Below are 13,631 nucleotides of genomic sequence, written 5' to 3' on the forward strand. Positions count from 1 at the left end.
GAAGGCACAAAGGACTGTGCTCAGCCAGTTAAACCAGAGTGTTTGTGGTCATGTACAGGTCCTGAATCCCCCTTTTTTTTTTTTTTTTTTTTTTTTCTTTTGTTTTGTTAAACCATATGCAACTGAAATAAGAAATAAAAGAATAATATATAAAAGCGTTTTTTTTTGTTGTTTTTTTTTTTTATGTAAGCTATTTTTTACCTCTGAGTGCAGACATCATCTCTGCATCAACTCGTAGCCAGAGGTATTACTAACGTGGAGGTGCAGGATGACAGAGTGTCATCTAAACCTTGTTCACAGCTGTAGTCTCCACTCTTTTCAAAAACACAAATGAGTGCTTGCTATTTGCAATCACTTTCGACGCAATTTGTGAATTTGCAATTTGAATTGGTATGATGGCTCTCTTTATAAAAATTAAATACTAAATACTATGTAAAGGCTAATAGTTTGGAGACCAGCTGTAGTGACCTTTAATGAACTCAATAAATAGTGTTCCTCCTTTCCCAGGGTATGTCTTAAGATAAATTCATTAGTAGGAGTTAATACAGAACACAATAATAATAATAGAAGCATGTGTATAATGTGTAGTAGAATCCACGTCAGTGAAAGCAGCGGAGAACAAAGTGCAAGAAGAAGCCAAAGCCAAGGTGGAGATCTTGTCCTGGCCATAGGAGGGGCTCTCAATGGCCCAGTACCGACGTCCGTCGCTTGCCTCCCTCTGTTGGGGCTCTTCCCCTAAGAGCTTATGTAAACTAGCCATGGAGCCAGGGCAAGCAGAGGCTATTTTTAGCAGCTGCACTGCAGAGCAGAAATGGGCTGAGGGTCACGTGTGCAAAGTTGAACCAAAGGGAGTATCCCAGCAATGCTCTGTAAACAAAGGAAGGTCAGCAGCAGAAGGTGAGAGGCAGCACTGCACTCACAGAGACCCCCACACCCCCCCTTCCCCAAAAACACACACATACACATATCACCAGACGCAGACGCTGGTTCAGTGTCTTCTTCAAAGAACAGCCTTGCATGTTTTAGCCTAACACACAGAGTTGTGCACATGTCTTCAGAAAGACCAGATGTTATGGCAAAATCATACTCTGTCTTTACTGTACAGTGGTATGGGTTTGCATCCAGCCAAAAAGTTACATTACTGAGTTACTGTACTGTTCATTTATCAGAATGGATTCAGAAAGGTCCACTACCAATGTTTCAGATTGGTTTCAAACAGAATTCTCTGATATTTCTGGGCAAAACTAATGGCTGCCCTTCACCAAATACCTAAATAAACATCATTAACAAGCTCCGTTTACCCTACTGATTTATAGGGCTATCATGTACTTTCTTTGGAGTTTAAATTAAAGTCGCTTTGGAGAAAAGCATCTGCTAAATAAATAAATGTAAATTAGCAGTCCACTTTTTGCAGCAATTGTATTATTTCTGAGAGTTTGTCTGGAGTTTGTGGCTGAGAGAAACTTGCCAGATGCTTGGTAGTGCAGGAAGTGGTCTGAGCTCTGAGCAGCCATCTCATCAGCAGCTCGGATTCCTGTTGCCTCCGTTCCTCTTCAGCACAACGCCGGTCGAGTGGCATCTGAGGCAGCAAACTGCAAAACCTTCACAAACACATGAACAGCCGGCTGCATCTCGCAGATAGGTTCTGTGTAGAACAGCTGGTAGTATAGTGGATAGAGCTACTGCTTTTGGGCCCAAAGCCGCAGGTTTGATTCCCACCTCTGGCTGTAGTATCCTTGAACAAGGTACTTACCCTAAAATTGCTTGTATGTTAAAATGGATGAATTTTGCCATCAGCATTGCTCATAGTCTCACTTTTCATTTACCATATGATATAGTATTGTTTCATATATAGCTGTTTTTTGCACATTTATTGCTTTTTTGCAATCTCTGCATTTTCTGAGACCACTGGTAATGTAGTGGTCAGGCCTGTGCCTTTGGACCCACAGGTCACAGGTTCAGATCTCCCCTCCCACTGTAGTACTCTTGAGCAAAGTACACACCCTAAATTGCTCCAGGAAACTTATCCAGCTGTATAAATGGGTAAATAGTTATAGGTAGCTGAATATTAAGTCACTTTGGAGAAAAGTGTCTGCAAAATAAGTAAATGTAAGAAGAATCTGAATGTCACTATGCTCACAGAATAACAAATTTCCAGTTGCCCACTTTTCTGTGTCTTGACAAATCATTTAAAAATGGGCCAATTTTATGTGTTTGTTGAATGGAATTGTACCAAATAATCATATCCAGTGGCTGCTCAGTTGAGGGGGGGGTGCGGTGGTGCAGTGGGTTTGTCTGGGTCCTGCTCTCTGGCAGATCTGGAGTTCAAGTCCTGTTTGGGGTGTCTTGCAGTGGACTGGCGTCCTGTCTTGGATGTGTCCCCTCCCCCTTCAGCCTTGTGCCCTGCATTGCTGTGTTAGGCTCCGATTCGCCGCGACCCCACTTGGAACGAGTGGTCTCAGACAGTGTGTGTGCGCGCGTGTGCTGAATTCAGCTGTGACCTATCGACACAAGTCCATAAACACTCTGTGTGAGAGAGCGCCACCAGTGGCTCGTTTACAGCTTGGGAGAATGGGTCCAGGAGCACTGGTGGCCTGAAAAAGAGAAGGGGAGGGCTTTCAGACCACTGTCAGGGTTTCCATGGAAACACAGCTGCTGCAGAAAGAAGCTGCATACTGCCGATAGATCATAACGCCACCTGGAGGCAGCTATGGTATATTTTCCAAAATAATCTCAAAAGGCAATTCAGAAGGAGCAGATACAGGATAAGAAATCAGCAGGAGTTCATTGCTGTGAAATTCCTGTGTTTTTTTATCATTGGTGTTAAATGTTAATGTCCAGAGGTGAACAGTAGATCTGAGGGTTACTTGTGGGTATATTGTTTGATGTTGAACTTTGTTCCTGCAACAGTCAATTTATAATCACTTACAGGTAAAATCAAAACTCATTATCAGAGGTCCATGGTACAACAGCAGCAAGTTTCAGCCATTGGCACTCCTTTATCATTTATGGTTGAGTTATACTTCCGTGTGGTGTACAATGTCTGAGCAAATTTTCTTCATCTCAAGACATTTGGCTTATTTGTTTAAAAACTGCTAAATAAATGAATTTTTTTATCTGCATTTGTGGATTTTTTTTTTTTTGAAGAAAAGTAGATTTATTTAATCAATTTCTGTGGCATTACCATGTAGCAGATTTAAATACACACACACACACACAGATTTAAATATGTCACAATAAAATGGCTTGGCTTTCAAGATGGCAGAATCTTTTTATTAAAGTAGACTAAATGTCTTAGCTTATAGAAAAAGAGGTAATTTAAGTAACAGATGTGCTTCAAGTTGTGAACCCCAAAAATCATATTACCTTATACAGGTGGGGTGCAGATGTTGTTATGAGCTGATTCTCCAAGTGGAGTTTCAACAATGTGGAGTGATTACATAATGTGCGCTTTCTCAGAAAGACTTTAAAAATTTAGACAGCAGCTTTCATAACAAAGACTGCCTAATGTACGATTTGAGCTATTTATTCATAGGGCCGACATAAAGCAGGTACAGTTGTTTATACGTTTTTGGTTTGTTTAATCATGTTTTTAGGCCCATGTCCATTTTCAGGTGCTATATTTGGATAGCTCCCCTGCAGCTCTGGATGAATAAATCATGTTTTAGGTGCATTTCAGGAAATGTTTAATATATCTGTCACAGTGTAAAATAGTTTGACTTCATTACTGTATAAACTCGGGCTCTTCAGTATGGGCAAGAGGTAACGGGGTGGATAAGGACACAAACTTGTAACGTGAAGGTTGCTGGTTCTAGCCCCAGCAGAGGTAACCTAGTTGAGGTACTGAATTTGAATTGCTACAATAAATTACCCGGATATAGAAGTTCTTTAAATTATTAATAATAGTAGTTGTAGTAGTATGCTAGTAGTATAGTTACAGCAGCATGAGCCATTACATTGTCAAAAAATTATTTTTGGAGCTTCTCAGTTGCAAAGCATTCATTTTGTAATGTTTGTCATTTTGTAACCTTATGCTATCGCTTTATGAATCAAAGAAAATATACAAGTAATTTCTCAGTTTAGCTTCAATATATCAGTTGTAACAGACCTAGTTTGGGTTAGAATTTGTAGGCCTTGTACTCAGATGTACCACTATATCATGGAGACTTCAAAATGTTCCAGAATGTTACAAGAATCACCACTGTAAGCCTTGGTGTTTGGAGCAAAAGGTGATAGTTGAAGCAGAATTTGACACTTGGTGATGTTGGCGGAGAGGGGTGAATGAGGGCCTTGGAAAGGCAAGTACGTCACCATACTAGATTTTCTTGTGAGATCAGTAAACGTGAATGTTTACATTTATTCACTTAGCAGACGCTTTTCTCCAAAGCAACTTACAATGTTGAACAAAACAATACAGATGCCAGCCGGCTGTTCCTATCTGGCATATTTGGTTCTTGTATTTGAAAACTTATTTGTATTTTATGGTAACGACATCGGGGTAAATACATTCCAGAAACTGCTTTGGAGTACACTGTACAGTTGTAGCAATGAGCTTCTATGAATCTTGTAATTTAATGGTGATGCACAACAAATGGCCCGTAAAAGTTGGCCTCTGAGGCCTGACCCTTTAGTGAGCCAGACCATAATGTGGTGCCAGTCATTCAAAATATGGAAACTATTGATCTGCTCTCCCTGCTCTTTCCACCGCTAATTAATGATAGCCCACTATTTGTAAAAAGTCAACACAATTATCAAATGAGCACATGAGTTGGAATGCTGTCATTGGCATGAAGGTGGTCAGCTACAGAGATGTTCCTCCTGCTAGGCATTCGCTGAGCTTTTGTGGATTTAGTAATACATGTAGTTTTAAGGAAGAGATTTTTTTTTTCTTTTCTTTTTCAGTATGGCTTTGTGATTGGTCAAAATGCTGTGTGCTGTCCTGTTTCCTATGTAAATTTATAAAGCTGTCATTCTGCTTTGAGTCATACACAGCTGATCCCCATCCCCAAGGCCAATAATGAGACCCTCCATCCCAGTGTCCTTTCCTTGTGTTGAGTTGCCAGACAGTGTGTGTGACTCTCACCATAAACTTGGCAAACTTCACTAGGTCTCTTAGTATTATTTCTTAAAGACGAGGGGGATGGTCTGCCCTCCAGCCTGGGGTGGGTTGTTGCCTCGAATGTCAAAGGGTCTAAATTTGGACCAACATTATGCTTCCAGTAGCACTTCTAGCATAGCAGTAACAGAATGTGTGATAATTATAACCTACATTTCTGCAGGGAAGGCAGCTAAAAATAAACACCATTGTTGAAAGTGATGGAGCTTGAATTGGCATTGTGCACTAAAGGGTTGTTGGGATTGATTTACAGTACGGTGAATTTGTCCCGGGATTTTGTTTCGGGCTGGGGAGTCGCTAGGCTGCGTTTCGAGACCTCACATTGACTCTAATGCAATTCATCATTCCTATCCCCACACTAGCAAGACTCAAACAGATGAAGGTTGGTAACACACAAACTGTGGTTTTTCCCTTTTAGTTTCTCTTTTAAAACTGACTAGCTTCTGAGAAAAGCCACTTTGTTTCCTGGTGACATCTGCACAAGGTGTGTGTATATCTAAGGTGTATTTCAGCGCTTTTGCAAATATCCTCACAAGATTAGCATGACGTTTGTATGGGTATTAGAGACGGAAAGAGGCATGTGTGATTCACATGGTCTGCTACCTATTGATATACTTTTTCTGTTTAATGCTTCACTGCACTTACAAAAAATGACCCTGAAGCCAGCCCTTCCAGTGCCCAAGTAGGCCTTCATAGTGGTGTTACTGTGAGAGCTTGGCTCCGGATCAGTGCCTCAGAGAGATGAAAACTGGTGGGTTGGTGCCACTGAATGAATCCTGTTTATGGTGCTGAAACCAGTAGCACTCAGTGAGCCTGCATACTTGCTGTCCATCCATGTGAAGCTGAGCCTAACAATCCATTGCTTGCACACCTGGGACAGCAGCTGTCATCTGGCTCCTCCGTGACAAATTGCCATTTTAAGTAATTGTGTACCTGAAGGCAAATGGGAGCACCACAGCTTGTGTTTGCCTGCCCCCTGCTGACAAAGCTCTTTGTGAGTCTGCAGAATGGCTCTGCTAGAATCCAGAGGATCTCTGTGCCTGAGATCACCCACCCCCAGACTCTCTTTCCATTGGCTGTAAGAACTCCTGAATCACAGGACGAGATGGGCTCCATCCCTACTAGCGATACAAAAATTAGGCCCCTTCCTCTGTATGACTCATATGAGTTAGAGCCTGGAGTTTGAAAAGTCTCTGATTAAGGTGGTGGAGAAGGAGATGCAGTAGATAAAGTTATGGACTTGAAGATTTGAAGCTTACCAGTCCATATACCAGCATGTTTTGTCGTGTTCATATTTAGTGTCTTGCCCTACACTAAAAGGTTTGGGTTCTTTTTCACTGCTATGAGGGTGATTCATAAGCAGCAAAGAAATGCAGTCAACTGTGTTTTCCAGCAAGTTTCTCTATCACACCGTTTCTTTGTCAAATGCTTAGCCGTTTTCCACCCAAGTATGTGATGATCACTCCTGTAGTCACATTTATAAGCCATTTCTCAGTCTTGGTTTTTTTTTTCTCCACAGCTTCCTGGACAGGATTGACTCAGTACGACAGAATGACTACACACCAACAGACCAGGTACATAATTCCCAGTGGTGAATGTATGTTTTGTATTTATCAAATTAGTGGTCTGCCACCTGTATTATGTGACTTTCAGAAGGCTATTGTCAGTGATCACTTTCATAAGAATTTTACTCATTTAAAAATACAGTTGAGACTTGTTAAATCTAATGTTTTTCCTGTCTTTCTCTTCTAAAGGACCTGCTGCGTTGCAGGGTTTTGACATCAGGGATTTTTGAAACTCGATTTCAAGTAGACAAAGTCAACTTTCAGTAAGTGTCTAGACAAAGCGAAAACTATAGAAATGGTAGCCCATTCTGTCCCCATTTATGTTTTTGTGTTGCATCCATTTAATTCCAAAAAATGTTTGAACCACATGTTCACAAACAATTTGTGAATTCAGTTTCTTCTCACACTAGTTACTTGTTTGTGTTCCTGGGCAATTACTTAAAAGTCCCAATGTTGTGTCTGACGCAATGAGCCTCTTTGTCCATAAGAGATATGCGGATTGATTTCATCCCCCCTTTCCGTTTTCCTGATCCGCTTGTCCAGTGCAGGGTTCCAGGGCATCAGACAGGACACAATTCTGCCTTGATCTGACACACTAATTCACTCCCATAAACACACAAGTGGAAATCTAGAGTCAAAAACTCTCCTGTCACTCATATTGGACTTTCATGTTCCTGGTGCGGCGCAGAGCAAAGAGAGAGACCCCGGTGTAGGTCGAGAATAGGATACACCCAGTGCCTCAGCACATCCCAGTTCACACTCTGCTCTTTCCCAGCATGTTCGACGTGGGTGGCCAGAGAGACGAAAGGAGGAAATGGATCCAGTGCTTTAATGGTGAGTGCTGTAGGGCGTATCTGTGACAGATTGCTTATAGGGATCTGGGAGAGAAGGAAGTTTAACCCCCCCGACTTACATACATCATTTAATGTCACTACAATATCGCCCTGTCTTTTAGCTAGAAATAAGATAAATGTGAAGGAGTTTTATGCTAGTCGCAGAACTGACTTTTTTTTTTTTTTTTTTTTTAAATCATATGCTGTTAGAGTTCATGTTAAATAAAATTTATGTGTAGGTGAATGTTCAATGTTCAATGTGTTTTTTTTTTTTTTTTTTTTTTTTTTTTTTTTACTGACATTATATGGAATGTGCTTTATTAAAACTTAATTTATTTAGCCTCATGGCCAGGGTAAAGATGTCAGTGAATAGGTGCAGAGAGGTGACACTGCTGTAAGAATTTCACTCGCTGCCGTGTTTATGGTGGTCTTTCTTTCCCATCAGACGTCACTGCAATTATCTTCGTTGTTGCAAGTAGCAGCTACAACATGGTAATAAGGGAAGACAACAATACAAACAGGCTACGGGAAGCACTAGACCTCTTCCGAAGTATCTGGAACAACAGGTCTGCTGCTGATATTTTTTTTATTATTATTTTTTTTATTCTCCATCAAGTTTGTTCTCAATAGTTTGCATTGAGATGTGGTTAGATCCTGGTAAAGTAAAATGTAAATTTAACAATTTTTGTATAATTTTTTTTAAAAAGCTGATTAAACAAAACTCACAGAATGGGGTTCCATGGAAATTAGTTTGTAGTTACATTTTTTAGCAGATTATGCATATCTGGAACAGGGAAGCAATGGATGAATTAATGAAATTTTAGTTCATCGGTAGTGTTTGAGTTCACATGAGGACTAAATGAGAACCTGTTATTGATCTTCTGTTGGTGATTTATGTTTCCAGTCCTGTGTTCCTTTCTTTCACCGAATATTTTATAAAATACCATCTACATTCTCCTCTGTCAATGTCCAAAGAACATGGTTTGCCTGCTAATTTAATTTCTTATGTTTTTCTAGGTGGTTGCGGACCATTTCAGTCATCCTGTTCCTAAATAAACAGGACATGTTGGCAGAGAAGGTGCTTGCAGGAAAGTCCAAAATCGAAGATTACTTCCCTGAATATACTCGCTACACCATACCAAATGAAGGTGAGCCCTGGGGGCATTGCATTCTTTTGAGATTTAAATGAACAGTTTGTATAGTTGCGAATCCTTTACAAATACAGGCCATAAAGTACTTTTAGTACTGTAAAAGTATGGGATCCCCTGGTCTGTTGTCTTTTACTGCTCCAGTATGCACTATACCATTGGTCTGCACTCTGCAGCTGTACCATCTTCACCCCCTTTTTGGATGAATGCACATGTCTACTAATTCATAAGGACATTTCTTGATTTATGAATTGGATGTATTATAACCTTTTTCAGTGGTTTTTTGGTAATTTTCAGTACTCTGTCATGGTTCAGTCCACTACATGAACCCTTTTTCCATACAAAGAGCAGCAGGTAACAGTGGTAAACCCACATTTGTAAATTGCATGCTGCTGGTTTAGGCCTACTTCCTGGGTATCAATGGTCTTACAACTTTAAGTACTTGAATATATCGTTTACTTAAATTGCTCCAGTTATACACCGATCAGCCAAAACATTAAAACCACCTGCCTAATATTGTGTAGGCCCCCCTCGTGCTGCCAAAACAGCTCTGCCCCGTCAAGGCATGAACTCCACAAGACCTCGGAGGGTGTTCTGTGGTATCTGGCACCAAGACGTTAGCAGCAGATCCTTTAAGTCCTGTAAGTTGTGAGGTGGGGCCTCCATGGTTTGGACTTGTTTTTCCAGCGCATCCCACAGATGTTCGATCGGGTTGAAATTTGGGGGAATTTGGATGCCGAGTCAATCAATCAATCAATTAATCAATCAAAGGTTTATTCATCAAATGCACAGCAATACAGTGTACAGCAGTGGTTGTTGGCAATTAAATGTCTTTTTCTGCAGGGTCATGTGGGGGGCATAAAAAGTAACAACATACATTTAAAAACATTTGCAAAATACAACACAATAGGAATTGGGTAACACTAATCTCACTCACACACGCAGTCTGAAACTGCTGGTCCCGAGCGAGGTCGTGGCAAGCTGGAGCCTTACCCGGCAACACAGGGCTGGAGGGGACACACCCAGGACAGGATGCCGTTCCATCTCAAGGCACCCTAAGCGGGATTCGAACCCCAGACCCACCAGAGAGCAGGCTCTGGCCAAACCTGATGCGCCACGGCACCCCTCCACCGTAACACTAATAACTATTAAGTAAAACCAATAAAAACCAGATGTGTTGTTGAATTTGGATGTTGCTTGACTTTTCAGGAGTCTAACAGCCCAGAGGTAGAAGCTATCCCACAGTCTGCTTGGTTTGAATTGATACATTAGTAACGTTTACCAGACGGCAGGAGAGAAAATAGTGTATGACCAGGATGACTGGGGTCCTTGAGGATAGCCCTGGCCTTCCTAAGGCATCTATCTGGCTGTGTAAATGTCCTGAATGTTTGGAAACTCATAGCTAGTGATGAGCTGTGCCGACTTCACCACCCTCTACAGTTCTTCACGATTCTGGGCTGAGCAGCTCCCACACCAGGCAGTGATGCAACCAGTGAGAATGCTCTCAGTTGTGCACCTGTAGAAATTGGCCTGGATATGGGATGGCATGCCAAACTTCTTCAGCCTACGGAGAAAAAACAGGTGCTTCCGTGCTGTTTTGACCACGGTGTTGGTGTGGTGGGCCCAGGATAAGTCCTCGGTGATGTTGACCCCCCAGGTACTTAAAACTGCTCACTCTCTCCACTGCTGCCCCGTTGATATGAACAGGTGTGTGGTCTCCTCCCTCATCTCTCCTAAAATCCATAATCATCTCCTTGGTCTTACTGATGTTCAGAGAGCGGTTAGTGTCCTGTCACCAACCTGCCAGGGCATTCAACTCTTCTCTGTATGCAGTCTCATTACCATTTGTGATCAGGCCAATGACCATTGTGTCATCTGCGAGCTTGATGGTAGTGTTTGACTTATGCCTGGTGACACAGTCATGGGTGAATAAGGAGTAAAGGAGAGGGCTAAGGACACCACCTTGTGGGGCTCCGGTGTTCCGAGTCAGTTTAGAAGATGTGTTGTTGCCCACCCTCACCACCTGCAGACGTCCTGTCAGGAAGTCCAGGATTCAATTGCAGAAAGAGATGTTCAGTCCTAGGTCCTGGAGCTTGATGACAAGCTTTGAGGGCACAATGGTGTTGAACGCTGAGCTGTAATCTACAGAGAAAATTCTCATACAACCCTTTCTTGTCCAGGTGTGAGAGGGCAGTATGGAGAGCAGTGGCAATAGCACTGTACACCTGTTCTGGCGATATGTAAATTGCAGTGGGTCCAGGGCGTTGGACAGTGAAGCGGTGATGTGAGCTTTGACTAACCGCTCAAAGCACTTCACAATAACTGATATGAGTGCCACAGGGCGGTAGTCATTGAAGCAGCTAGCTCTGGGTTTCTTTGGGAGAGGAAAAATGGTGGTGTTTTTAAAGCAGGAAGGAACTGTAGACTAGGCGAGAGAAAGGTTGAATATGTCAGAGAAGACACCTGCAGGCTGTTTTGCACAGGTCTTCAATACACGGCCAGTGATATTATCATGACCCAATGCCTTGTGTGAATTGATCTTAGTAAAGACCTTGCACAAATCCATTCTAGATACGACCAGTGTGTGTTCTCCTGGAATTATTGGGAGCCTCATGGGTGGGTCTGAATTATTGATCTCAAACGAAGCATAGAAAGCGTTGATCTCATCAGGAAAAGAGGCAAATTGTTGTGTGATGCAGCTGGGTTGCGCTTTGTAGTCCATAATGGTGCGCATTCCTCTCCACATATTCTAGGTGTTGCAGCCTTGATAATACAATTCTGTCTTAGTTCTGTATTTATGCTTGGCTACTTTGATGGCTTCCCTGAGGTCATACCTGGATTTTTTGCACTTGTCTATCACCAGAGTTGAAGGCAGTTGTCCTAGCCATTAAGCCACTGTTTTTGATTGGAAAATGTGCTTCTAGTAATCCTTGGGACAATGTCTTCAACACATTCTGCATATAGGTCAATGTTATTCCCAGCTGCTTCACGGAAGATCTGCCAGTTGGTGGTATTAAGTCTCTTAGCGTAAGATCCGATTCAGAAGAGCACCACTGAATAGATCTGAGTGCTGGCCCCTCCCGTTTCAGTTTCTGTTTGTATGCCGGGCAGAGCAGAATAGAGGTGCGATCTGATTTGCCAAAGGGAAGACGGAGGAGGGCTTTGTAACCATTGCGGAAGGGAGTGTAAACATTATCCAGTGTGGTTGCTTTACGTGTAGGGCAGTTTATATGCTGATGCAGTTGAGGCATTGTTTTTTTAAGTTTGTGCTACTGAAGTCTCCTGCTATGATGAATGCCCCCTCAGGATGTGTATTGTCATGTCTGCTGAGGTGTCCGTGTCGCTCCTCTTGTACCCTTGTGGTGTTTGCCTGAGGCAGAATATACACCACTGTGAGACAGAAAGGGCGACATTTTCATATAAGGTGTTCAAAATGCGGAGAACATGATGCTGAAATAATTTCCACATCTGTGCACCAGGAGTTATTGACCATGAAGCACACCTGCCGCCTTTGTTCTTACCCAAGTCCCCCGTTCTGTCCTGGCAGTGGATCGAGAATCCTCCTGATAGGATTGTGGAGTCAAGCCAGATCTCGGTAAAAGCCAGCACACTGCAGTTTTTAATGTCCCGTTGGAAGGCAATCTTTGCCCTCAGTTCGTCCAGCTTCTTGTCCAGTGACTGGACATTAGCGAGGAGTATACTATACTGTGAGTGGAGGACAGTTGTAGCACTGCCTTAGTTTAACAAGAGGCTCGTTTACCTCTTCTCTTCCACTGCCGTCATGCAAAAATGCAATTCATCAGACCAGGCCACCTTCTTCCATTGCTAGATGGTCCAGTTCTGATGCTCACATTTGACAGTGAACAGGAGTCAGCATGGGCACTCTGACATCTCACTCTCACATCGCAAGCTGCAATGCACTGTGTGTTCTTTTTATCATGGCCAGCATTAAGGTTTTCAGCAGTTTGTACTACAGTAGCTCTTCTGTGGGATTGGAGCAGACGGGCTAGCCTTCGCTCCCCACACGCATCAGTGAGCCTTGGGTGCCCATGATCCTGTCGCTGGTTCACTGCTTGTCCTTCCTTGGACCACTTTTGGTAGGTATTAACCAGTGCATACCAGGAACACCCCACAAGACCTGCCATTTTGGAGATGCTCTGACCCAGTCGTCTAGCCATCACAATTTGACCCTTGTCAAAGTCACTCATACGCGTGCCCATTTTTCCTGCTTCCAACACATGAAATTCAAGAACTGACTGTTCACTTGCTGCCTAATATATCCCACCGCTTGACAGGTGCCATTGTAACAAGATAATCAATATTATTCACTTTACCTGTTGATGGTTTTAAAATTTTGGCTGATAACTGTATACCCAGCTGTATAAATAGGTAAAACTGTAAGTCACTGGATACAAGCAGCATCTAATCAACAAAATAAAAGTTGTATTCAATGAAAGCTGAGTTCCTATTCCTAAATGTCTAACTGATCTCATCTGTCACGTACAACTTTTTCCCCCTAAACGCATGCTGTCCTTTTTGTGTCAGGTCAAAGTGTATGGCGGTACATTATTTATCTTTAGTCAAATTTACAAATAATATAAAAAATACTAATCTGTTAGTATTCACCATCATACTGGCCATATTTTATTTCCTGTAAATTCATTACCCATTACAAATTTAGAGACCTTCAGCCTCTGATTCAAAACACATGTCATGATTGTGGTTCCTTGACCATATCATCCTCGTTCAACTTTACCCATACAAAATGCACACAAAAGTTTTTTTTTTTTTTTTTTTTTTTGTTTCACTTTTCGTGGTTCATTCGCTGTCCATCTTTTCCCACATCCTGTCACAGCAACTCCTGATCCTGGTGAAGACCCAAGAGTGACAAGAGCCAAGTTTTTCATCCGAGACGAGTTCCTGGTAAGTCTGCTTGTGAGCAGAAGCTGCCATAGCAGTTTGGTTCATG

General features: G+C 42.2%; 1 protein-coding gene across 2 annotated transcripts in view; it reads left to right on the top strand.

The window, feature by feature from the left end:
• The window catches only part of gnal2 (guanine nucleotide binding protein (G protein), alpha activating activity polypeptide, olfactory type 2), a 66,256-nt gene that overhangs the window by 51,875 nt on the left and 750 nt on the right, over positions 1-13,631 (top strand). For both annotated transcript variants that reach the window (XM_029253714.1, XM_018745148.2), the window contains exons 6-11: positions 6,636-6,690; positions 6,871-6,944; positions 7,457-7,515; positions 7,960-8,080; positions 8,532-8,662; positions 13,518-13,585. In XM_029253714.1, coding sequence (XP_029109547.1) covers positions 6,636-6,690; positions 6,871-6,944; positions 7,457-7,515; positions 7,960-8,080; positions 8,532-8,662; positions 13,518-13,585 — 508 coding nt within the window. The remainder of the gene's footprint in view (positions 1-6,635; positions 6,691-6,870; positions 6,945-7,456; positions 7,516-7,959; positions 8,081-8,531; positions 8,663-13,517; positions 13,586-13,631) is intronic.

This window comes from Scleropages formosus, chromosome 7 (assembly GCF_900964775.1).
Source record: "Scleropages formosus chromosome 7, fSclFor1.1, whole genome shotgun sequence".
Classification (NCBI taxonomy): domain Eukaryota; kingdom Metazoa; phylum Chordata; class Actinopteri; order Osteoglossiformes; family Osteoglossidae; genus Scleropages; species Scleropages formosus.